We start from the raw sequence: 25,739 nt of genomic DNA on the forward strand, positions 1-25,739 counted from the left end.
TTACATTCCAAGATTCTATCTGTAAGTGTTATATGTCTGTAAAAGTGTTAAAAAAAAAACTTGTGTAAGAAGTTACATATGTGATGTGTTATTTCTGGCATGGTTGGATTGAATTTTTGCTGCCCCCCATGCTGGGTTGGGCTGACATCAGTGCTGAGCAGTCACCTGCTCCTGCCCTAAAGCAAAGTCTGCAGCCCCAGGGGATGAAACTTTGCAAAAGGGATTTGCTGGAAGTTCATTTTCTTCAACATATTTTTACCTGAAATGCTCAAACAGTTCGACTTCACAGCAGGAGCTGCAACAGTGAAAGCTGGGCTGAGACAGGACTGTACATCTACCTCTGACTTCTGTTTTCTTAACTCCCATAACCTCACACTGCCTTCAGCTGGAGAATCCTGAAAGAATCTCGTCTGAACTTTTCAAAAGGTTTTCAAAGCACCATTACAACAGAACAACACATGCTTTTACTAAAAAAATATTTTTAATAAAAAAAAATGCCACCCATGAGGGAAAAGCTTAAGCCATTTAAAAGGGTTAATGCTTACATTTTTAATAGTTGTGATCACATAACCACTAAAACCTACCACAGCCAGGGACTTCACAGCATGGAAAATCTTGTTACTTTTATTTCTGCTTTAGGAAACCCCCTTATTTTCCGTGCTTCTCAGTGACCTGGAAAATAAGTTTTCTTTACTGGAGAGCTGAGCAAGGAGACCCTCATAAGTCATACTCAGGGTGCTGTAGCCCAATGTGGGCAGTAGCTCGTGGGCTGAATGCTTCTGTTTTCTTAAAGTTCCTCCACTTCTTTCAGGCTGTGCTCCAGGATGGTGTCTTGTCCCTGGAACTTAAAATAGCCACGAAACAACTTTCTCTGGAGCACCAGGGGAAACCAATAGCTGTCATCTGGCCACATGCGATGGAATGGCACCTCGTCCAGCTGAAACCACTGGGGCCGCATTTCTGGGGGGAGAGAACAAAACAACTTTGTATGGGACTTTCTCATGGATTTTTGCTGCCTACACTGTGAATATTGGTCAGCAAGCAGCTTCCCTCTACAGCCCAGCTGCCTCCCTTTTGGGAGGCATTTTAGCGTGAATAGTTCTCCATTTCAGAAGAGCACACTCATCCTTCCTTCCCCTGCACCAGCCACCTACCCTCACTTTCTGTTGGCTCTCCATGAAAGTGATCTGCCCGGAAAATGTGCACATCCATGAGTTCAGAGTTGCCTACAAACTCAAATGTGATCTGACCCATCTTCTGCAAGGTGTCCACGGTCAGTCCACTCTCCTCCAGGAGCTCCCTGCACAAGAAAAAGACACTTCTTTACGTGAAAGTAAGATTGGGAGGACAAAAATGCAGGCATTGGCTTTACTCACACATTCAAAACCTTTTCACTGCACCAAGGGTAGAAGCTGCACTGTACAACAGAGCAGGGTTCTGACTTGCACCAAACTATGAGTCTACCTATGCCAGAGTGGAGCCAGGTCAGATGGGATGTTGTGTTATTTCAAGCTCCTGAGCCTGGTAGGAAAACAGTCTAGGTTGGAAGGGGAAGATTCAGGAAAATAGATAATTTATTATAATTTATAGTCCTTGCAACATGCTGATCTTTCCTGAGGTGAGAAGTGGGTATATAAAGTCATGTGATGGTAGCTGGGTGTGGCTTCAGAACTCCAAGATACACTTCACTTGGACGGGCAAAAGGCTTTGCCAACTTCAAGCTAAAGCTTTTAGAATTGTGGGGAAGCAGGTAATGAACACCAGAAAGAGCATTATACTTGCTACACAATCAGCTACTTCTGAGGTAAACTGAAGCTTATTTAAATTACACACTCTATAACACCACTTGCACACAGAAGGTTGAGAATCCTGATTCCCATTCAAATGCAGTGTAAAAAACACAAAGCAATTGTGTAAACTTTGCCTTTCTGCTTCTTGGAAGCACATTGAGCGTAACGAGAGGCCAGAAGGCAAGACTTTTAAGAGCACTTGGAGAGCTGTGCCAGCTCTTTTCCACACATCACCATGCACAGCTACTTGAAGCACATTCAATTATTTCCTCTCTTTATGCTCTGCACTCAGGTTTTTTTTATTTTACCTCCCTCTAACAGAAGCAGCACAGCTTGAAGTTAGTCATGGTTTTTCTAATGTGCAAAAATAAGGAATATTCTGAAACTGTATGTTTAGTTAAAGTTAATAATTAATGTAGTTGCCTTTTTGGCAGTAACAACAATTTTAAAATGTAATGGAAATTATTTTAAGGCTCCAGCTTTCTCTGGCATTGATTTCACGGATCCCATCTTTCAAAATTACACTTCAGCTTAATGTCTTGGCTAATTTTAGTTTATCTTCTGAGAAGCTATCTATGTCTAAAATAGAGGCAGTTTTCCAGCAATGACTCTAAAAGCCTCCTTTTACAGGCACTGATAATTGAACAACAAAGCACAACACTGCTACAGTTCTCCAGGCAATTTATCCATCAGCTGCTTGGCTCTGTCTGTAGCAAGTGAAAACGTTACAGGTGGCAAACTAGAAATAACTCATCCACTAAATGCTCCACTTACAAGATACGCCACTGAGGAGCTGCCCAGGTGTCTGTGGGAATGTGCTGTACCCTGCAGAGGATGGAAATCCTACTGGTACTGGGAACTTTTCTTCACATTTTGACTTAATATTTAATTTGCTGTGCTGAGAGGACAAATCACACATGATGCCTCTGCCAGGCCAGCTGAGACAGAGCAATGTGGAACAACATGCCTAATACCTCAGCTCCCAGTGCAGAGTGAGGTGGTGCCAGGGAAATTGATTTGGACTGTGTGAAGCTTCCTGCAGGAGAGCTGTGCCCCAAGGCCACACCACACCAGCAGTGCTCCAGCCAGGATGGTGGTCAGTGTGTCCAGCTGGTCCTGGCTCTGGGGACAGCTTCCTGCCCAGCTGACCTCAGCAGGAACTGGTTGTGTCATTCTGGAGTAAACTGCAGGTGAAGGGATGGGGACAGTCCCCAGCAGCAGGTGCTGGCAGTGCTGTGGCACATTGCTTTGGGATTGATGAAAAGTTTAGCATTTGACATCTTGTGTGAACAGAAGTTCTGGTGTCAAACTCAGGGCCAGCACAGGTAAACGCACCAAGGAAATCCAATGCTACATTAAGCCATTAGATTTACCTCACAGCTGGCGGCAGTGTAAGCCTAGCAAGTACTAAGAGACAAAACTTACGTCCCTGATAAATTATAAATTACATGAAAAGCCATGATAAAGTATCAGGTACATTAAGGCCATGCCCTGCTGGGAGCACATCTGCAGAGAAACCCTTCTGTCCCTGGGACCAGCTCACCACAGAACCCAGGTGGTTATGCTGGCATAGCTGAGGAGGCTGTTGAGGGCAGAAACTGTTGGGTTCCGGCTAAGCACACCAACACTGATCTTCCTGCAGGTGCAAGGGCACTTTGGGGCACATATCAAACTGAGGAGATGGCAAAGTGTGCCTTTGTACCTGCAACACTCATGTAAAGAACAAGGTATCTAATTTTTCGAGCAGTTCAGCAATTCAGCTCTCATCTGCTACTTCATTTCAATGACCAGACAGATGAAAGAACTTAAAGAAATCACTACTAAAGATTTCAAAAATTGCACTTTTTACTGTGCCTTTTTACTGATGAAATTCAATTCCCAAACTCAGGATTAGCACTTAAAAATGTCACCATACAACCACATAATATATTTCAACAGTGCTCTTCAAAGAGACCCCTAATAATTTCTGCTATTTTGTCACTACATTTTCATGCAGTACTAAAAATGCTACTGGAAGGTGTTCAACAGCTTCAAATTTTAAACAACAAGCAGTCTGGCTTATTGTTTAAATTAAATTAGCTGTAGTTCTGCTATACAGCTAAAATTAAACCCTGCATCTCCCTGAACAGTGCAAGAACCTCCACCCACCACTCACAGACTCAGTTTAGATCAGAGTCCAGGAGATGGGAGGGAGGACACTAGGAAAGTTCCAGTTGCTCACAGGATGACAGATTTGCAGCTGGCAGAGAAGGGGGAGCAATCCTGTTTCTTTGCACAGTCTCTCATCACCTGTGGAGCAGGTGACTCTCTTCAGAGAGGTGATTCTCTTGCACTGCTGGTTGCCACAAGGGTGTCACTGCCCAGGTAAGCCGCGGTACCTCCCCTGCAGCCCGCTGCCCATGCTCCCATACCTGTGCCCCATCCCTGTCCCCTGCCCTGCTCTCACCTGCGCGCAGCCTCCTCGATGCTCTCGCCGGGCTGCACCTTCCCCCCGAAGCCGTTCCACAGCCCGGCGCCGAACCCGCGCTTCTTCATGCCCAGCAGGACGCGGCTGGGCTGCAGCACCAGGACGAGGGTGAAGAGTCGGGACGTGTGCATGGCTGCTGGGTGAGGGACGAGGAGGGCACGCTGTGCCAAGGGCTGCCGGCCACCCTCAGAGGGTGCAGACAGCCCCTCACCCCGCAAACAGCCTTCCCCAAGGCTTTGCTTCCCCCTCCCCAAATCCCTGTCCCCCAAACCATCTCCCCGAATCTTGACCACCCTTAACTCCCTGACTCCCAGCGCCCCTCCCCAAATCTCTGATCCCCTCTCCCCACCATCTTTCTCCCTCCAAAAACTCCCTCCCCTAATCCCTTACCACCCTCATTACCCCCACCCCGAATCCTTAAATCCCAGCGCCGCTTCCCCAATATCTAATCCCGCATCCCAAACCCCTGACCCGGCTGTTCCCGCTCACCTCAGCCGCTTTCCCGCCCGTCTCGGTGTCACCCTCAGCCCGTTCCGGCTCTTCCCGCCCCGCCCGCGGCCCGTGAGGAGCTGTGAGGAGCCGTGAGGGGCGGGCCGAGCGGCCATGGCGGCTGCCGGCAGGGCTGGTCTCGCCGGGGTCAGGTGCGTGGCGGGGCGCTGAGGCGATCCTGGTGCCCACCCGGGAAATAGCGGGCACCGGGATCGTATCGTTAGTGCTGGAGTTTCCATCGGGAATGGGTTACCGTGCGTTTGCGGTTTGTGGTTGCTGGAAAGGGGCTGTTGGTTGCTCTGCCTGGAGCCTGCAGAGGATCGGGCGTTCCCCCGTTCCTCTGAGGGGCTCACGGAGGCTGCCAGCCCCGCTGAGGCAGCACAGATCAGTGCTGGGTTCGCTCTGCCGTGTCGTGTCCTTAAAACACCGGAGCAGAAGCTGGAGTGGGATCTCTTTCCCCACTTAGCAGAGTGAGGCCTCATCCAAAACCTGGCCCTGCTGTTGTGGTCGGATCTGATAAGTAAAGGTGCCAAAGATCTCAGATTTGGAGGCTTCTTTTTAGAATCACAGAATGGTTTGGGCTGGAAGGGAGCTCTGGAGATCATCTAGCCCAACGTCCCTGCCAAGGCAGGGTCACCTGGAGTAGGTGACATAGGAACATGTCAAGGTGTATTTCAAATTTCTCCAGACAGCGAGACTCCACGCCCTCCCTGGGCTGCCTATAGTCGAGACTGGAGCTAATTACTATAGAAACATTTGAAATACTGAGTGGTTATATGCTAACTGGTTGACTTTCCTCTGTTCTGGCAGCTGTCGGTGTTGGATGAGCAGATGCCTGCACACCACGGTGAGGTTTCTGAGGAAAACTGGAGCTGAGCAGAGGTGGTTGGAGCGGCACGTGAAGGATCCCTTTGTCAAGGCGTCGAAGCAGCAGCATTACCGTTGTCGAAGTGCCTTCAAGTTACTGGAAATTGATGACAAGCTCCGTCTTCTTCGTCCTGGACTTTCTGTTCTTGACTGTGGAGCAGCACCTGGTGCTTGGAGCCAGGTTGCTGTTGAGAGGGTCAATGCCTTAGGTGCTGGTAAGTGCATGTTTTTGACAGGCAAGGTGGGGATGATAGTCCTCTTGAACTGTGTGGGAGATCTATGAACTAGTATGGAATCCAAATAAAGATACTGTGGAATCTAAAGAAATACTATGATGGTAACAGTATGTGGAGGGAGTATGAGTGCTGGGAAGTGTTCATGTTAAAACTGATAAAAACGTGAAGGGGTGTGCCTAGTAAATCTTCATTTGGTCTGGAGAAATTGTATTTATGAAATAAAACGTACCATATGGTGCTAGTGCTCCTATTAGCTGTTGTGGGGAAGATCCCTTCATCCAGTTCTGAAACTGTTGTGACCTCCAGCAATTACCGTGGCTTATCTGAAATACTATTTCCCTTCCCAAAAAATGGAAGCAACTGCTGCACATGGTTTGTGTGGGCAAAGCCATTCATATTTACAAGACGAGGTGTTATTATGTGCACCATTTTCCAGGTTTTCAAGACTTTCAGCTTTGAAAGAACAGCAGAAATCCAAGTAAAATCCCCCTTGTTTATCCAAAGTAGCTCAGTTTTCATGTCTTGAATGGATGAGCTTAGGGCAAAGCCTCCATGCAGATGCACCCAGCAAACTGCCAGGGGACAAGGAGGCAGCTGTAGCAGAGGTGATGTGTTTTGTTTATTGACTGGCGCAGAGCTCATGCATGTGCAGGTTGTTTGCAGCCACTCTGAGTGTCCCCTGTGTCATTCACCCTTACAGAGCCTGCTGTCCCCACCGGCTTCGTCCTTGGCATTGACCTCCTGCGGATTTCTCCTCTGGAAGGAGCAGTTTTCCTGTCAGAGACTGACCTTGCAGACCCCAGCACTCTGAGGACGATCCAGAGCCTGCTTCCTGCAGGGAAGGCAGATGTCATCCTGAGCGACATGGCGCCCAACGCGACAGGCATTAAAGCACTGGATCATCAGAAGCTGATCAGTCTGTGCTTGGGCCTCCTGGATATATCCCAAAGCATTTTAAAGCCCAAAGGAACGATGCTTTGTAAGTTCTGGGATGGATCTGAGGCCCGTCTTCTGCAAAACAGACTGAAGGAGCAGTTCCAGGATGTGAGAACTATAAAGCCTCAGGCCAGCCGGAAGGACTCTGCGGAATCTTATTACTTGGCAAGGCTGTACAAAGGGAAATGAAAGTCCAGAAGTGTAGATTCTCAGACATGGTTTGGAAATCTGAGTTTAGTGGGTGTTTAAAGAAAAATCCCACCATTAAGACCCTGGGAAAAGCTGCTGCTCTTCTTACAAAGTCCATCCTGCTTTTCAGATACCAGTGGAGAAAATGGTTGGGAATATGGAGGAATAATCTGAAAGGCAAACTCTGGGGCTAGAGTAATGGAAATGAAAATAAAATGCTGATTATATGAGTTTTTAATGCGTGCTTGAAAATCATTGCACTGTTAATGCTGTTATACGTGAGACTGACCATAAAGGTGATTGTTAGGAGGAGGAGTTTGAGCCAATTTAGTGTGTTTTAGAAGCTGGTGCAATTTATCAGCACATGTGAAAATAGAAAATGTTTCTGTGCACATCAGGATTTGCATCCTCAAGTGGGATCTGTAGCACAGCCATGTGGCAGACATAATTTGGGACTGTTCATGGCTCTGCTGCCTTTCCTGTAGGCACTGTTTAGGAATAATGTTTATGTTTAGGAATTTATGTTTGGGAATTGCTGTTTCCTGGCACTCATAAATCCAGAATCATCTCCCCAGTGTCTTCAGTCACGTTTTAGGTGTGACCAGTGCTGTTTCTCAGGTGAAAAGACAGGATGTTCCGATATCCCAGCAGGGGGAATGACTGACTGAATTGTCACAAATCTCCTTGCACAAATAAATTTAGCGACTGCCTTATCTGAAAGTGACAACTTTTATATGAAATAGCACTTTTATCAGGCTGACTGTGGCATGAGTTATACGAGGGGCTGTTTCTAAGACTGCCAGACTTTTCTCATCATCAAGAGCTCGTTTGGGGCTGCTGACAGATTCCTGCCCCAGCAGGAGGGCGCGGGGCGCTTTTTGGAGGGGAGCGCCAAGTACGGCGCACCGTGTCGAGGCATTACGGTAGCGCGCGGCGGGCTGCGCGCATAATCCCGTCATTACGGCCGCCGGCCCGCTGTTCTCGCGAGAGGCGGGGGCGGAGTTCCCGCGAGATCTCGTGTGCGGGGCGAGGAGGGAGATCCAAGCGGGGCGCGCGCTGCGGCGGTGAGCGAGGAGGGAGAGATGAGGGGAGAGGAGGGGAGATGAGGGAGAGGGGAAGGACGGGGGAACGGGGACGGAGGGAGGACGGGAGGCTCCGGCCGCTACTATCCCACCCGCTCTTCCCCTGCGGGGAGTCGCGTGGGCGATCCCCCGGTGCCCGGAGCTGCCCCGAGCCCGCCCCGGCTGCTGTCGGGTCCCTGAGAGCCCCCGAGAGCCTCAGATAACCGGGCCGGGACACCAGCCGGGACACCAGCCGGGACACACACCTGCGTGTCCTCTGAATTGTTAGCAGGTTGGAGAGCAGGCTTGCTTGAGCTACCTGTTGGCAGGTGCGTTTGGTACTCCAGTGCTCAGTTTGAATAAACTTTGGTGTTTGGGTTTTGGCGGATCTGTTGTTTCTGCGCTGCTCTTATGCCTCCTGCTTGTGATGCTGTAAATCCAAACGATAACTGCACTGTAACCCCGAGAGTGGAGAAGCCAGAAGGTAGCCCCAAGTCTCTGTCTGTGGTACCATGTAGATGTTGTGGCTGCCTTTCCTGGTCCTGGAGCTTTCTCGGTGTTTCTGAGGATTTATGGATTGTGCAGTCACTGGAGGGAATCACTTACGGCTTCCTGAAATCTCCTGGGGAAACCTTGCAGGCTTTTCTGAGCTCCAGGCTTGATTTATCTTTGGCCTTTTAGTTAACGCCCTTCTGAATTTGAAGGAAGAGTTTCTAAAACTTTTATGTGAATAATGAGATGCTGTTTCACTTATACAAGTGATCAGTGGACTTGAGAAGACTTCTTGCTGGAAATTAGAGTCCAAAGTGCTTCTGGGAAACCAGAAGCAATTTGTGTAGCAGGAAGGGTTTGCTGCTACTGTGGAGCTAGTTCTCCTGTCCCCACCAGCTTCAAACGTTTGGGGGAAGAACAATGAGTTTGGTTTGGTCAGAGAAGAAAAGGCTGTCATGCATCTTTTTCTCATTTCAGAGACCTGTGACTTCAGCCTGGCTGGGTTCATGTTTTCTGTGGATGCCAGCAGTGATCTGTAGATTGATTTTACCCTGTGAAGTGGACAACCTTGTGTTTAGTGTTTCCTTAGCGCAGTGATTGGATCCCTCTTGAGCAGAGCAGCTTGCTCTGAATGTTTTGCTGATGATTTTCTGTCTATTTCCAGAGCCATGGAGGACTTGGAGAATAATACCACTGTCTTCTCCACCCTGAGATCCCTCAACAACTTCATCTCACAGCGTATGGAGGGGGTGTCTGGGCTGGCTACACCTGGATCATCTCAAAGCTCCTTACAGATGCAGTACCAGCAGAGGATGCAGGTGAGGAGTCCTCATCTTGGTGATTCCTGCAGCATCACTTCAGTGTGGTTGTGTGCTCATTTAGGTTCCAGGAGCTGGGATTGATTTCATTCAGATCTCACCATTCATTCTGAAATTGACGTTGTGAAATTGACGCAAGCACAATAAAGGAAGCTTGCTGTCAGCATTGTGGAATCTTTTCCAGAATATATTTATTTTTTTTTAAAGCATCAAACGGATTTATTTCTGTTTCGTAGAAGTTTAAGAAAGGTCCTTTGAATTTATTCCCTGCTAGTTAAATCTGTGTACCAGCTCAGGAAATTAAATTGCAAGTTGTTTTTATATTGTTGAACAAAGGATCTTTATACCTTACCATTTTTCTACTGAGACACTTTGTTACCTTTTTTCATGATTTAAAGGCTTCTTTGCCTGGACACATCCAGGAGACTTGCATTGTGCTGTGGCTTTGATATGCAAACCAGCTGTGCTTTCTTATCCACTTCTGTTTGTATCCACCTGGGTTATTTACTTTTTTTTCTGTTAGCTGCTTCAGGCTCATAAAGCATAAAGTAAATTGGCATCTTAGCTCCCAGGGACTGTTTGTAAGGCTGGAATGAAGTTTCTCTATTCTGTTTCTTAATACAATTTCTATTCCAGCCTCTAACTATAAAATAAGTTGGTATTTTTAAAATGTAAATCTGCTTTGCATTTGGAATGCTGACAAAAATTAAAGCATTTTCTGTCTGTGCTACATCTCTGGTGGCAGCAGCAGTTGGAGGAGGCTCTGTCTGGTTAGAGTCTCCATTAGCTGTGTGTTGGATGTACATCACCAAGATGTGAGGAATTCTGTTAGCATTGTCTGTGCTCTCAGGTAATTTGAATGAAAAAATGAAGAGTAATGTTGTAGAGGTAGTAGCAAAACATGTTATTTTGCTTAGCAGTTACATTTTATTGAGAGCATGATCTGTGTTTCTTGGCTAACTGCTCTTTTATGAGTCTTGGGGAGTTCATAATTAATCTTTTTTTAGATGGAGAAATAGGTTTTGTCAGACAACATCTAGAGACTGAATGAGAAATTCTGACTCAGAACTTGGAATTCATTTTTTTCCAATTCACCTTGGTTTGATGTGGGTTTCTGAGCATGATGTTGAACTCTTGGTTTCACCAGCTGCAGCTGGTGTAAGAAGTACCACAAATGTGGTGATAGTTTGTAAAATGGCAAATTTAAATCAGCTGAGCAGTACAGGGTGGGAGGCATGATGTTGTTGCTGTGCTGTTAATGGTGTGCATTGTCCTTTTCACACCTGAACTGGCCAGCTGGAAGAACAAGCTGGGCAGATCCACTCCAAATCCCAGCTGCTGCAGGTGGAACGAGAGAAGATGCAGATGGAGCTGAGCCACAAACGAGCTCGCATCGAGCTGGAGAAGGCAGCTAATACCAATGCCAGGAACTATGAGGTGAGTGGGATGTTTGCACTGGCAAACATTGGCCTAAGCTAGAACACATTTATGTTGGTGTTTGGGTTTGGTTCAGGTATGTGCTCTCCTCGTGTGCTGTACTTTAGTTTGCAGTGGACTGTCTCAGAATGTGTATAGTTACTCTTCCTTGGAGTGAAACTAAACTGACAGCTGCAGTTCAGGAGCAAGCCTGGTGTTCTCCAGCAGATAATGGACAGTGCCTTTAGAGCAGGACTTCAGTGACTCTGGAATGCATTTTCTGTGTTTGCATTTATTTCAGAGGTGGTGCTGTGGGTGTCAGGTTGGCAGCACCAACAGATACATAGAACTGCTCTGCAGATCCCCTCTCAGTGCCCTGCACTAACTTGTTAATGTGCACAAGTGTGAGAACATGAAGCCTCGTTAGGCTGACAGACTGATGATCTGATCACCAGGTTCTGTTAGTTTAGCACTGAAGTTGTCATGGGTAGGCAGTAACAAAAGGGATTTGTCATTTGTTTCTCCCATGAGTATTTAATCATTTTTCTCCTAGAAGAGTTTAAACTTCTGCTGGCACAATTGCAAGCATTTAGTTTGTGTGACTGTAATTAATTGGAATGGCAGCAGTGCCAGCCATGCAGTGTCACGCAAGAGAGCCTGCGCTGATAAAACAGTGAGCCTCACTCAGGGACTAATGGCTTTTATTGGGTTCTGCTTCTCTGCCCACATATGTTTGCTTAATGATGTTACTGAAATAACAGTGCAGATCAGCGGCTTTTGTAGCATAATAAAAGTCTTATATGTGGGTGATTATTGAAAAAGAAATCTGTAGAAAATAATAAGTGTGTTTTGTTGTATTTTATGAGGATGCTGGGTGACTGATTTAGTGTGTGGTTGTGAAATAGGGAGTCAGTGACTAGATTCCTCCTTCTTCTGAAGTCAGGTGATGTGGGATTAAGCCAGGAAGAGTTCAAACTGGAATGTAGCTGAGTCAGTCACAGAAACCCTTGAAATACTGGTGCAAAAACAGGGGAGCAGTATTAATCCAGCACTGTGGTAATTACCCTGCTCAGATTCTGTGTTTTTCCAAGTCATGTGGATAAAGGTTTTAGGAATCTCACATTGCTTAGCATAATCCTTGCTTGCTATGCAAATCCATGTCTTGAGTTGCTTTGATTAGCAAAGCAATTTACTATGCATTTTTTCAATAAGTATTAATCAATTTGTGGTAGGAATAAACTGAAATGGTATATGAAAGGTTGTCAGACTGCAAAAACATTTATTGTATTAGTTGATGATATTTTCTTTTAAACGGCCTCATTTCCAGAAGTTGCAGAGAGAAGTTTGTCTTATTAACCCAACTGTTGAGATCTGAGTTTCTGCAAGTTTGCTGTGCATAGGTCAGTTTTAAATTGGAGATTGAATATTTTTATCTTTGATCTGCTGGAGAGTGTGCAGTGGAGTCTGTGAAGCCACATCTGTATTCTCGTAGTCCTGTCTTAGTGTAAGAGATTTGGAAGACTTGGTCTCTTAATTTTCCAGCTCCATTTCCCTGCATAATTCCTTGAGTAATTCTGTTGAGTTGCTGCTGATAAGATTTTTAACCTTTGCCAGGTTAAAGCTGTGGTCTGAGTAACTTTGCTTCATGATGAAGCAATTACCATTAGTGACCATGGTAATGAGGAATGAAGACAAAGGAAAAATGGCTTCACCTTTTTGCTGTTTTCTTCTTACGTCTCATTGTGTTTTTTCTCTTGGCAAGCGAGAGGCTGACCGTAACCAGGAGCTGCTCACACGCATAAAGCAGTACCAGGAAAGGGAAACAGAGGCTGAAAATAAACTGAAAGAACAAATGGAGATGAACAAATCTTGTAAGAAGAGCATGGAGGCACTGAGTAAGAAGCTGCAAGAGAAGGAGAGCAAATTAGCCGAAGCTAATGAAGTAAGAACAGAGTAATTTTTAATCCATCCATAGCTTCAGGTGACTTTGTAATATCTACTGGAAACAAACCTATGAGCTTTCCTTTAGAGTTAAAATATTTAGAAAAAAAATCATCTAACTTTAAAGTTTGATATTTTACATGTCAGTTTGAGGTCACCCACTTAAGAGATAATATAAATGAAAATTTGGATGAGAAATGAAAGGGCAAAAATATTTTCTCTTGCTTTTGTTTGAGGGAGTTTTGCAGGTCTGAAAGTTTGCAAGAGTGTGCGATTGTTTCCAAGATTCAGCGTTAGTCCTTTTTTAGTTGGAAATTATTTCTATCACCATCCATAATATCCAGCTTGGAGAGTCACAGCCTTGGGTGTTTATGTTTTTTTTTCTTCCCCCATTAATTCAGACAATCACTGTATTAAAAGGGAAGATATCAGAGCTGCAGTGGAATATAATGAACCAAGAGATGCAGATGACAAGCCAAGACTCTCAGAAGCAGGAACTGATGGAGCAGCTGGATGTTGAAAAAAAGTAAGTGAGTGATGAATGACTGTAGGGAGAAAAAGGCAAGCAGAACTTCAGTCTTGTGCAGCTGTCATCACTCAGAAAACTTTCAACAGCGTTTGATTTCTGCTCTTCAAAGGGCTTCTTTGATCTGGGTGTGCAGGTTAGAACCGTTGTTTGAAACCAACTCTGAGGTGCAATTTTAATTGTACCTTGAGGAAAAAAACCCACAAACTTGAGCTTTAAATCTCAGTGATGTTTCGTGTTCCTGGTGGAGAGTTAACAGAAGGCATGTGGGTGGGAAAGGCTGATCTGAACTTTATGGACTGAACAGAAATATCAAGCCTTAAAACATAGTGGAGGGGTAATTGAAAGTTATGAGCATGTTTTTTTCCTTGCTTACTAACAACTCTTCAATTTCAAAGTTGTGAAGGTTTGTTTACTCTGAGTGTGTATTTGCTGTTTTCAGAGTTAAATTGGCTTGATTTTTGTATTTTTCTCAAAATGCATATTTTTATTAAAATGAGTGGATATTTTTGCCTCTAAATTAGAGGGGATGATGAATGCGAAACTGAAAGACAAAATCTTCTAAAACTGTAACATTTACTTTTTTTAGTGCTGTTTGACTCTTGTTTGTCAGGGACTTCTGAATTTGGATTGTTTCTGGTGCCTGATTTCTGGGTGCTCAAGTGCCTCTTGTGTTTTCATCTAACAGGAAATGGCAAGAGGCAAGTCAGCAAATTCAGACCCTGCAAGCAAGCCAGTCCTTACTGGCAGAATATGAACAGAAGATTAAGGTAAGAAACTTCGTGACCTATATAAAGCTTTAGTTTTTAGTTTCTTCAGTGGAAGAACAAAATGCTGCTTTTTAAAAAATTGGCTATTGCAGAAGTTAAAGGTTAGTTTGTCATAGAAGTACTTGAGCTGGTTGCTAGCAAGAGTTGAGGTTGGGTGGATTAGGCTATCTACAATTAGCTGTAACTTGACACTTTGTTGTATCAATTGGTTGGAAAAAACCATGCTTTCTCTATAAAAAGGTGATTTATATCCTTATGCAATGGTCTGGAGAAATGCTCTTTTTGGTCTTGTGCCACAGCACAAAAGATTGCTTTTAGAGTGATTTTTTTTCAAGTGGTGTATGATGAGCCCAGCAGCTACAGTTATTTTCTGCTTCCCAGAAAATCCTTCCTCTGCAGTTGTATTGAGAAAGTGCAATTACTTGTAAAGCTTTCAAAAGCATGCTAACTTAAATGTGAATATAGAAATGCTTTACATTCTTCCAAATGAGTGTGTAGGTTGGTGGGAGTGTATCTTTTTCAATTGTCTTCCTAGCAGAGGTAGCTATGGAGAGTTCCTTTGGTTTGAGCAGTGCTGACATTGGCATTGCCTTGCTGTAAAACCAGCCTGATTGCCAGCAAGAAGAGACTTTCTCCATTGAAATGGAAGGATGGAAAACAGGATATAAGTCTGCAACACAGCCCTAAATAATTTGTTTTTTTAGTGGAAAAAACCCCAACATTTACCATAATGTTAAAATGGCACATTTGTGTTTCTTTTTGTACTTAATTCTTGCAGGCCATTCAAGTGCCTTCCTCTGCACTTCATTGATGGAGGGATAGAGGACAAGAAAATCAAAATTTGGTTTAGTTGATAGAAGAAAATAATTTTAATGAGTAACTGGAGTTTTTTTTGTTATGAACTTGGGGTAGGCAGGTATAGAGAAGAGCCCAGCCCAGGTGTTAAAAGTGCAACAAGAGTCATCCCTGTTTTGAGCAGTGGATTCCACCACATGACCTCCCGAGTTGCTTCCAACTTTATTAATGTCCTTGATGTGAGCTTAAAAAGTACCATGCAGAAATAGCTCTTACAAATTCCATCTTACTCATCGCTGTCCTCTTCTCATCCCATGTTTTCCAGGATCTGGAGCAGAAGTTGTCCCAGCAGGAACATGATGCTCTAATTGTCAAGAACATGAAGGCAGAACTGGCTCGTTTCCCAAAAATGGAGCGTGAATTGCGCCAACTCCGGGAGGAAAATGCCTACTTCAGGTGAAGGAAGGGTTCAGTTGCTGAGGGTTATCTTGTGTTCTTCTGTACCTTCTGCAGCTGCACTTTATGCACTTTCAGATCCTTCTTCAGGGTTTCCACATGGGAAAGTTCAGAAGGAAGTATTTAATATAAATACCACATATTAATTGAGCAGTGTTGTGGTGCTTACTAGATGAGAGGATTTGACAAGATCTGAGGAATCTTCTTGAACAGAAGGGCCTCACAGAATGTGCATTGATTGTTCTGGGTGGTGATTTCAGTTTGTTAGAACAAAATTCAGTGTTTAAAGGTAGTGATGAACTCCATACAGCTTGGGGAAAGAATTTCTTGTAGGGAAAAGGGATAGCTGAACGCTTCTTTGCTAACTGGTTTTGCTTAGCTATTGTTACCAGTATTTTAAAGGCCAGTTCTTCCAGCATATTGTTTAGAAAAGTGTTTTGTTTAAATTTCCAAAGCAGTCTGATATACCCTTTGGTAGAGTAGGCTTTCTGGATTTCCAAAGTGGCAATAAATTTGAAAAATTAAAAGGAATGTAATGTGAAATAACTTGCCTTAAAGTGTTTTTTGTTGTTGTTTTGGTTTTTTTTTTTAATTACATGGGCCATCTTGCCAGACTTCTTGTTCTAAGATTAAGTAATTTTCCTAGGTTAATGCATTGTAATTATTCCATTTTAATTTTGAACTGTTTATCTTGGAATTTTTTCTCATGCTTGTTTTTTGTGCGCAGAAGCATATCAACAGATTAAAGGTCACTTGTTTTTATACAGTTTTCTCTCACCCTTGTACACCTCTGTTGAAGTAAAACCAAGCAGTGCTCCAAAGCCCAGGTCTGTCCTGCTTGCTGTGTTCCAGTCCTGCACCCAGCCAGACTGAACAGCAGAGTTGGGAGTCTTTTTTTACCCTTGTTTTGGCAAATAGTAAAGTAGATACAAAGCTTCAGCTTGTTTGGGCATAATTAGGATGGTACTTAGAGTAGAAAAAAATTCAATAAATCTAGGGGGTTTTTTTTGCTTTTTTGGTATTTTTTTTTTAGCAGTGGCTTTGCAGTGAAGGTTATAGAAATGAGTCAGTTGAATGTCATGATTCGCTTGGGATTCCTGTATATCTGGAAGTTTGTAAAAGGGAATTGAGCTGCATGAATCTTTAGTGATTGTCTCTGTCTTCACCACAGGGAAATGAAAGAAAACAATGGTTTGCTTAAAGAGGAAGTGGAAGGTCTCCAAAGAAAACTGGAACGCTATGAGAAAGTCCAAGCACAACTAGTGACTGTGGAATTGGAAAATGAGGTGAGGAGCTGAGAACATCTGGTGGATGAGCAGAATAGGAGTTTCCTTTATTGCCTGTCCTGACATTTAGGCTCTTCCTGTATTGTGTTACTTAAGATATGATACATCTTTTAATTAATGGGCTTGAACCAGACATCCCCAAACTGAAAACTCAGCATCAGGGGAGTTATGGCACTGAAGGTGTAAAAGGCAAAAGGATATCCACTGTTCAGCTGGAGATTTTATGTAAAGAATAATATATATTTGAGCCTTGATGTTTCTCTATTACCTTTCTTTTGCTGGAAAGGCTTTTTTTTTTGCATCAAGCTCTGTCCAGACATGGTGGTGTCAAATAGGTGTGTGGTAAGGACCTTTATGCCCAGGGCTGAAGAATGATAAATCAAAAGTGCTGGATAAGATCAGGAAATCCACTGGAGGAGAAGGAATGACACTGACTTTGAATGGAGGATTATCAGAAAACTCTGGAAAGTGAGCTGTTAGAACATTTGTCTGTATCTAACTCTTCTTTTAATCCTTACTTTAGAAGCTTCTGGGAAAATTACAAAGCTGGGAGAAACTGGACCAGAGCACTGGCTTAAATATCAGGTATGTGCTCACAGCTCTGGAGGGAAGTAAGTCTTTTAAAGCCTTTTATTTCCTCTTAATCTTCTGACTGATCTCTTAAGTGTGTTGGTCATGCTTTCTTGCTATCCCTTCTTCATGTGGAAGCTCTTCTAGTACATTTCATTATATATGAGAAGAGCATAAGACTTTTTTTAAAGAAAATTTGGGAACTAACAAATGTTTTTCACCAAGTTGGCTTGAGCAGTGTCTCTGAGGCCAGGGTTCAGTTTTGAGTTCCTGAAACTTCTTGTGTATAGCTGCATTTTTGTTTCGTTCTTCTGTGTGCTTAATAAGTGAATTTCTAAGAATTTTAGATGCCCAGAGAAGAGAATGTGTGCTACTTCTGACAAGTTGTTGTAAACATATTTCCTTTGAAATCTGGATATCAAAATTAGCTGCTCGATCATGTTGTGACCTTTCTTCTCTAAAGCAGCTGAAGAAATGTTATTTTGGTTACTTTGTCAAACCCATCCCTCAGTTGTGTTTTGTAACCCCAGCTGGTCTGTGTGCTGTCACTTAACAGCTCCTCCTGACATCTGGAGCAGTGAACCAGTTTCTTTAAGGTCCCTGCATGTGTGGTATAAAAAGGAGCTAGAAATGGTGCAATTTCTGATCATTTTCTTCTGCTGCAGAAGGTGTTCTATGTATCTATGAATCTTTTGTGTGCCATGTTTCAACACTCCTTTATTTTCTCTACATATTTACCATGTCATTACCCTAGAAAAGGAGCTGCTTCTTTGTAAATAACTGTTTTGATATGAGCCCTGATCACCTTTCCTATTGGGTCCAATCTGAAACTCATACAGCAGAACCTCATCTTGCCAGTTGTTTCTCCATTCCATTCATTACACATAACCCAACCACAGAGCTGTGTCTGCACACTGCTGGGATTGTTTGGAAGCAGGAATGTTTGGATATGTACACATGGTTTGGGCACATTACTGCTTCATGTGAAAGATCCTTGTGTCCCAACTTGGGAAAGCCCCCTTAATTTTCTTAGTGTTTTCTGTTTAATGAGGATATTTTCCAGAGGCATGCCAGTAGGTAGCATCCTTGAGGTTCTCTCCTGCATCTGCTGAGAATCCACACATTTACATGAACATGGAATTGTGCTAAATCTCCCACAGTATGGTATGGACAGAAATTGTAGGAATCCTTTTCATGAACCCTTTTGGAGCAAAAGCTTTTTACTTACCTCAAGCTGTTAAAGGTTTAATGAGGTAATTTCACACTGGGAGAGAAATGGACCCAAGTGATTCTGCCTGTTGAAGTCTAATAACTCCTTCATTTAAAATCAGAATATTCACTGTGGAGTGCTGGGTTTGTGATTGGGCCATATTGTTTAGTGCTATTAATGGCACCTTCTACAGAAAGGAGAATTGCTCTTGAGAAAAAGCATCTTTTTGCATGCAATTGGAGCAAGTGGGACTGGATGATTCCCCCTCCCTCCCTCATTGTTCTTTTTCTATTTTTTTTTTTCTTGCTCAGACTTTTTACAGCATGAATTACATTAATTTTTGGTCAGGGTGATGAAGATGATGAGAGATCATTGTCCTGGTTGGATCCTGGAGAATGCTGTTGGTGAAAGTTTGAGAAGAGTTAATTGCCCATCTCATAGTAGAAAAGAAACATGAACAAGTTGGCTGATTGTCCCAAAGAGCCTGAGCAATGTTCTGTTTGCTAATAACTTGGTAAGAAAGGAAAAAGGGAATAAATTAGGATTTCTCATTTTTTCTTATCAGGTTCTTCATTAATACAGAGGATGTGAGGGAAGTGCATGCAGCATTTTAGGAGAGGATGATTTTTCATTTCCTCCAGCACTTCCACAGGGCTTGTTCAGTGTCTGCTCTCAGTGGTTTCTGTTCACTGATTGCCTGCTCCCAGCAGGCTTTTTGTCAGATTGGCTTATGATCAGCCCTTGCAGTGTAATTTTATGTAATAATACTTGGGAAGGAGGTGCAGCTTTCAGGAGTGTAGTGGTAATCCTACTGTTTTTAGTACTGGTCTCTTTTTGGTGACAGTGGAAGAGTGTTTATAATGCTTCACCTTGTGGGGAGAAAAACAAGTTCATTAACAGTTGACTCTGGCTAATCTTATGTTTGCTAGTTCTGGATTCCACTTGTAAGCTCCTGGGCTTTTCTCTCTTCATAAGCAGTGGAAACAAAGACAGCTGTAGCTCCATGGCAAAATATCCCTGTGCTGCACAGTAGCCAGACAATAAAATAGCACACATCATATGTGTTATATATGGTTCATGTGTACAGATTGTAAATCTATGTAATCTTTTTGTGTTCAATTGCGTGTCCTTTTGATTTCTTGAGCTTCTTAGTGCTTGCTTTGCAGTATAGCTGGCTCTGATTTTTATTGTGGATATTGGGCCTTTTTTGTGTGTAGCTGTTATGCTGCCAGGGATTTTCATACATTTGTCATGTGTTGCTCTGACTTGATATTTCTGCTGGAGAGTTGGTTTCAACTGTAAAGGGAAAAAACTCCCAAAAGGTTAAAATCCTTGTTCTGTGAGGAGAAAGTCTTATTTATTTTGGAGTGTACTGTCTTATTGAAGGACATTTATACATGGCTCGTGTAGGACTGTTATTAAGAAAGGATTGTGTTGAGAAAACAAATTTCTTGTACTCTCTCATTTCAGGATGTAATTTGTATTTCTTCAAAATCCAGTATTTGTGTAATTGAGTCCTTGACCACCTTCACTGACAAACCATGTTAATCATGACACACTCGGGGTTTTTTTTTTATGATTGGTCTATTAGCTTAGAGATATTTTCCAGGCAGTTCCTCGACTGCCGTTAAACAGTAAATATATTTTAACAGAAAACTCCTTCGGGGAGGTTTTGGGTGACAGCGGTGGCTTAATTTGGGTGACAAAGCACAAAACTCCCACGAGATGGCGCCCGTTCTCCTGCAGCGGGAGGGATCGCGATCGTTCCAGCCTGGGATTCAGCCTGGTGTGAATCCATCGGCTTTGGGAAGGGGCAGCTGCTCTGAGGAAAGCTGGAAATTGCTGCCGGCAGAACTTTTAAACTCTGATGCTGCCTGCATGCAGTCACCGGCTCCTTGCCCAGTACTCAGGGCTGTGACTTGGTATGAAAATGGTTTGTGCAGGTTTCTCTCGTGGAATGTGAAACAGAGTGTTTTTCTAACTGACTTTGTAATATTCTTAATTTTGTCTTGTTTAATAGGAGTCCTTCCCAGCCTGGTTCTTTTCTCCTCACCCCAACCTTAGAATTACATTCTCAGAATAGCACTGTAACTGTTCTGATTTTCCCTTCTGCAGCATGTAGAAGATGCCCAAGTAAAAAATGAGGGTTTTTGTTCTGTGAGCTATTAATCTAAATAAGCCTGTTTTGCTGCTGTTTGTCTGCGTTTGGTTGATACTGTTTTTGTCCTCTAATGAATTAGGCAAACAATTTGCTCTCCGTAAATAGATATACCCTGGAGAACTGAGTGATGCAAAAAGATGTGCATCAGGTATTTGTTAAAGCTGAGGCAGTAACTCAGATACTGCAGGTACTGATAGCCATTGATAGCAGCTGACAAGGTTTAATGCTAAATTTGTCTTTGTGTTATTCCATAAGTGGCAGAAAATTGCTAGTTTTGAAAGGCTGAAGTCTGGCTGATGAGTTAGACTGCCAGGCAGGCCACAAACAACAGCTTCAGAGGAGTTTTAGTCCAAGCATTTTTTTCTTTTTTGAGATAATAAATAGTCATGTGTGATGTAGGGTTTGTTTTTGTAAGTTATTTTGCTTGGTGGTTTTTTCTATGGAAGTAATTAGTATAAGGTTTTTACGAATTCACCTGCTGGGCTCAAAGATCTTCATGTACACAGCAGAATTACTTGACATTGGTGTTCAAATATATTGATCATGGCCTATTTAAGTCAGTTTTTCCTTTTTGGAGCACTGTTTTCTGTTGCCAGTGATACTGTCAGTTCAGGCTTGGTGTTTTGTGTGGGATAAACCAATAGATTTTGTTCATAGAACTTTTCAGAATCATTTGACTTTTTTCCATCATGTCACAGTGGAGATCTCAGCTGCCCTTTTCTGAAGGGCCATGGAACACAGCATGGAAATCAGAGGTGAGGATGCTGTGTCAGAGGGAAAAGAAGTGTGCTTGGACTCTTGTGTGGAGCTCAGAGACTCTGGTCACGAGCTTGGCTGTTCCTGAGTGGCTTCTGGCTCTGGTTCTGTCCTAAGGCAGCTCTTGGCCCCTGGTGCTGATGGTGTGAGGCTGACCCAGGAGCACCCTGGGCTTTACTGTGGGTTTGGAGAGTGCCCACAGAGCCCTTCAGGCTGCAGGGGGAATGCAGGTGGCTCACTGAGATCTCACTGAGCTGCCATGGCTGTTTGGGGAGCTCTCTGGCCAGGTCAGGCCTGCAAAGAGAAGTGCACATTTGGCAGGAATTTGGGCCAATGCTGAAGGACCATTTTCCCTTGGTGGAGGCTGGCAGCTGCAGACAGCAGACACTGATCTGCTGACCTGTCGCCTCGAGCCAAAGAAGTGAACCTGGTAATGCTGACCTGGTTTTCTTCCTGAAACATCTGTGAGCTGGCTGCCTGACAAATCTTGGGGACTAACTTCCTGCAATGTCTGAAACCAATTAAGAAGAGGAGATAGTGTGAATGTGTATGCATTTCCTCTCTAAGAAAGGGTTTAATTAAGTGGCAAGCATCTCTATTTAGTACAGTGGTTTGCACAGTTGTAATTCGTAATTACCCAGGTGCTACACTCAGTACGGGAAGTCCTTCTATGCACATTCTGCTTTTGGAGCTGGGGGAAGGGAGGAGAGAGGGAGGGAAAGGGGAATCGGATTTCTTGATTCTGCATTTAGTGGTGGATTAGTGCTCTTTTTTTTCAGTGAATAGAAGAAAAAGGAGAATATTGGAGTTCTCTACTTTCCTTTTTGAATCTTGATTAACTATGCTTAGCTACTTTGCACTTTCTTCCATCCAAGGCATTGAATATCTTTGCAGTAGTGAATGAAGCTCATAATCTTTTCCTTTCTCACAAGGTAGTAATTTGTCTTTCTCTGAATGTCCATTATGAGTAAGTGGTTACTGGTTTAAAAAAAAATCTGTTGACAGATATACAAAGTAGTGCACGTTGAAATGATTTGCGTTACTCATGTTACTCTGGGTACTTAATTAACTGCAACCAATCAAGACAAGACTGGGGTTATTGTTGCTGGTTCCAGTAATGCCATAATTCTGGCATGATCATTCCATGGTGGAGCAAATATTTTTATGGGATAGCCTATTGTAGCCCTGTGGTCTTTTGTCACCAAGCAAGAAATCAGTCTAATTAAAAGCATTTGGTGCCCTCTGTAACTGTACCACTGACCTGAACTACAGTGCTGATTTCTCTGTTGGGGAGGGTGAGGAGTTTGGTTTCTCTGGGTTGGCCACTGGTGGTCCCCAGCTTTAGAGCTCTGTCCCTAACTGGAGGAGAAAATTAGGATAGTATGAGGATATTGAAACTTCATGTTCTCTGTCTTCAGTTTTTTATAAATAGTTGTAATTTATGATCTGTGAACAGACTGAAATTTGCATGACTGCTGTTTACAAGATTCCCAGTGTAAAACAAACTGCCTCCTCACAGTGGGAATTCCCAGGGCACCCAGTAGGGAGATAAACACTGTGTAGGGGGAACAAGTAATTAAAAACCACCAAAAACCAAAATAACAACAAAAAAGCACTGTGCTTGTTGGAGAAACTTCTATAGTTATGAGGTCTCAGTTTACCTCATGGACAGATTATCTGCTGTTATCCTGTACAGGCACAGTTCTGCATTTTACTGTAACTTCTTGCCTTCTACTGAAGTTGAAGGTTTGGGAAATGCTAACAAATTCACTCTCTGAAAAGAGGGCCAATGTATGTAGGTTGCTAATCCCCCAAATCCCTCAGATTAAGGCTTTCTCCTGGTTTCTGCACAAGGATTAATGTCGAGTGAATTTCCCTTGCATCATTCTGCCAGGCCAAGCTAGTCCCAGTTTAGAGCAGCTCTGCCATTCCTGTCTCACATGGGGCTTCTGACTCCAGTGTCTGTCTGGAAATATTCTCTTCCTACCTGCTTCCTTCTGGTTCTGTGAACTCTGCAGCTTGAAAGAGGTGTCCCTCCATAGCAGAAAGCAATCTGGAATGGGAAACAGCAATCCCACTCCTGATCTATTCCCTCATCAGGTCTCCTGTGTTGGTGCATAAATAATTGTGCTGTACCAAAGCAGGGCAGGGGATGTGGCAATGAACAGCCTGGGTTGGAAGGGATGATGAGGGTAATCATTGTGTTTATATAGAAATAAAGGTTATGTGCTCAGTATTTGTAGGACTTAGTGTGTGTGAAAGATGAAAGCATTGCCTTAGCAGCATTTAACAGCTTCTTGAGGGGGAACTGCCTGAACAGTTCCAAAGGGCATCTTTGGCTTTAGAGAGGGAGGTGCAAGTTAAAAGAGGAAACTATTTGTGGTTGTCTTACATTAATTGTTTATGTGCTAAAGCCACCATTTGTTACATAGAGAAGTCTTGGAGGAAGCTGTCCCCTATTGAATGTGACATGCAGCATATGCTGGAATATTGCTCTAAGCTCTTCTGTTCTTCATTACTCTGCTCTCTTATTTTAAAATGTACATTATTCTTCACTTTCCATGCTGCCTTAGGTTTTAGCTTTCCTTGACAGAATGCTTATTGTGCCTGGTGGGGAGAAAATGCTCCTTTGTAATCTCACATTGTGAAGCTCCAGGCTTCAGAGCAGTCAGATGCAGTTTTGGGAGGCTTTAGTCCATGTTTGGCTGTGAGGAGTAATTCATTTAAATGTAATGCTTGGAAGTGTGCTGTCAAATCTGTGCTTTAACCAGAGTTTAGTTTTCTCCCATTCTCATGGGGTTGATCCACTTAGTTTTTAATAAAGCAACCACCTTTCACAGATACCTTAAATTGTAGATCTGTGTTTTACAGTTCTTCACTGAAATGCTGGGCAAAACTTCCTGCCAGACTTCCCTGTCTGATACTAATTTTCTCTAAAGAATGTCGTACTTATCTCTGATGTTCAAAAATATTAGTGTTCTTTCTCCTTTGCCATTAATGCTTTTATTTCCATTTGAATATATCAGAGTAATAAGTCTGGAGGCAAAAGGAGAGATAGGAAGAGCGTAAAATATAACAGATCAGCACCTGACATTGAGACAGACTGAGGCTGTTATGTATAATCAGATAATCAGTGAGAAGTAAGCAAGCTCAGATCAAAAATATATCTGTCCTTGCTTTGCATTTCAAAGCTCTGGGAACAGTTGAAGAGATTGTCTTTGCAGGATCACAGATCTGGTGTTCTGGAGACAGAAAAAGCTGTTGAATGATGGCTTAGCAGACTGTCCATCTTCTTTGGTGAAGGATGATGTGAGGAACTTCAGCAGTTTGACTACAAGAACTGTGTGGAGAGTAATGACATCAGAGAAAGGATGGACCATTATTAGGAGAATAAGGACTTTATGTTGGAAATGAAGATGCCAATAGACCATTTTTACTGGAAATGATCACTTCTTTTTCCATTGACTGTTTCAGACTATAGAGCATTAGCTCAGCTTGAATATATGGTGCATTCCCCAAGCCAATAAACTCAAATTTTATATAAACTTAAATAAACTGTTCCATTAGGAACAGGAGTGGGTTTAGAAGTGTGTGCTATCTACTCCATAGCAGGTGTTTCATTTGCCATGGGGGACTCACCAGTCAGACACTTCATTTTGAGTTGCTACTGCATTTCTTGCCAGTATTGACATTATAGGAAAACAGTTGGGTAGAAGTTGCTTGGCTCCTTGCAGCATGTAGTGACCCATGTTATGTGTAAATGGCTTGAACTTTGGTGTTCACTCTGCTGTGAAGGAGAAGCTTTCAAAAATACACACTTATAAAGAGCCACTTTGGTTGCATTAGGCAGCCCTGTTTGCCTTAAAGTGAAATTATCATTTAAATAGCACAGACTAATCAGCAAGGGGATGGTTTGTTCCTGTCAGACAGCTCAAATGCTTGTGCTCGATTTTTATTCAGCCTATCATTTGATCGTTTCCAAAAACCCAATAACCACTATAATCTCCAGCTCAGTTTTAATTTTACCTTTCCATTTCCCTTTTAGCATCTTTCAGTGTTTCAGCTCTGAATTTTCTGCTGGGGCTGTCGACGTGCTCTGCCTCCCCTCTCCCTTAGATGTTTAGTGTATTATCCCTCACTTATCCCCAAAGTTTTGCTTTTGCAGGGAAGCTTTTAAGCAAAAATATACATCCCATAGATGCATATTGGGCATGATTTTGTTTCAGCATAGCAATGTCTTTTTTAAAACTCTAAATGCAAAGGTTTTTTTTGAACAGAAGCAAACCAAAATGCTTCAGTAAGGATTCACACTCTTGTATGTGCTGCTCCCCTCTACTCCTGGGCATGGCCTTTAGCTACAGGGGAAGGATTCTCCATTCTTCATTGGATCAAGGAATACCAAGATGGATTGTGCCAGAGTCATGTAACAGCTTTCTTTGTCCAGAGAATTGATTATCTTATCAAATAAATCACAATAAATCTTATTTCTTTGAACTTTACTGAAACA

At 43.1% G+C, this 25,739-nt stretch overlaps 3 protein-coding genes across 9 annotated transcripts in view; 2 read left to right on the top strand and 1 right to left on the bottom strand.

Annotated features, from left to right (window-relative positions):
- Positions 1 to 462: 462 nt before the first annotated feature.
- On the bottom strand, positions 463 to 4,413 carry NUDT1 (nudix hydrolase 1). The gene is made up of 3 exons (XM_085074560.1): positions 4,237 to 4,413; positions 1,155 to 1,300; positions 463 to 960 (listed from the first exon to the last, which is right to left on the bottom strand). The coding sequence occupies exons 1-3, from the start codon at positions 4,386 to 4,388 to the stop codon at positions 788 to 790; spliced, it is 471 nt and encodes a 156-aa protein (XP_084930686.1). The 5' UTR covers positions 4,389 to 4,413; the 3' UTR covers positions 463 to 787.
- Positions 1,298 to 7,212, top strand: MRM2 (mitochondrial rRNA methyltransferase 2). Of its 3 annotated transcripts, XM_085074557.1 has the most exons (4): positions 1,298 to 1,499; positions 1,537 to 4,154; positions 5,557 to 5,828; positions 6,550 to 7,212. In XM_085074557.1, exons 2-4 carry the CDS (start codon positions 4,015 to 4,017, stop codon positions 6,972 to 6,974), a joined length of 837 nt encoding a protein of 278 aa, XP_084930683.1. In that variant the 5' UTR covers positions 1,298 to 1,499; positions 1,537 to 4,014; the 3' UTR covers positions 6,975 to 7,212. The 3 variants fall into 3 exon arrangements, with proteins under 3 accessions (XP_084930683.1, XP_084930684.1, XP_084930685.1); XM_085074558.1 differs by lacking the exons at positions 1,298 to 1,499; positions 1,537 to 4,154 and adding an exon at positions 4,759 to 4,898; XM_085074559.1 differs by lacking the exons at positions 1,298 to 1,499; positions 1,537 to 4,154 and adding an exon at positions 4,931 to 5,272.
- Positions 7,213 to 7,986: 774 nt separating this feature from the next.
- Positions 7,987 to 25,739, top strand: part of MAD1L1 (mitotic arrest deficient 1 like 1) — a 340,910-nt gene continuing 323,157 nt past the window's right edge. For 4 of the 5 annotated variants that reach the window (XM_085074561.1, XM_085074563.1, XM_085074564.1 and 1 more), the window contains exons 1-9: positions 7,987 to 8,038; positions 9,192 to 9,345; positions 10,642 to 10,782; positions 12,524 to 12,703; positions 13,104 to 13,228; positions 13,917 to 13,998; positions 15,119 to 15,249; positions 16,421 to 16,535; positions 17,059 to 17,120. In XM_085074561.1, coding sequence (XP_084930687.1) covers positions 9,196 to 9,345; positions 10,642 to 10,782; positions 12,524 to 12,703; positions 13,104 to 13,228; positions 13,917 to 13,998; positions 15,119 to 15,249; positions 16,421 to 16,535; positions 17,059 to 17,120 — 986 coding nt within the window. In that variant the 5' untranslated portion in view covers positions 7,987 to 8,038; positions 9,192 to 9,195. Of the gene's footprint in view, positions 8,039 to 8,297; positions 8,365 to 9,191; positions 9,346 to 10,641; positions 10,783 to 12,523; positions 12,704 to 13,103; positions 13,229 to 13,916; positions 13,999 to 15,118; positions 15,250 to 16,420; positions 16,536 to 17,058; positions 17,121 to 25,739 lie in introns of those variants that run through there. The other variant, XM_085074566.1, reaches the window with a different exon arrangement.

This window comes from Lichenostomus cassidix, chromosome 14, assembly GCF_008360975.1.
Source record: "Lichenostomus cassidix isolate B80296 chromosome 14, HeHo_3.0, whole genome shotgun sequence".
NCBI lineage: Eukaryota > Metazoa > Chordata > Aves > Passeriformes > Meliphagidae > Lichenostomus > Lichenostomus cassidix.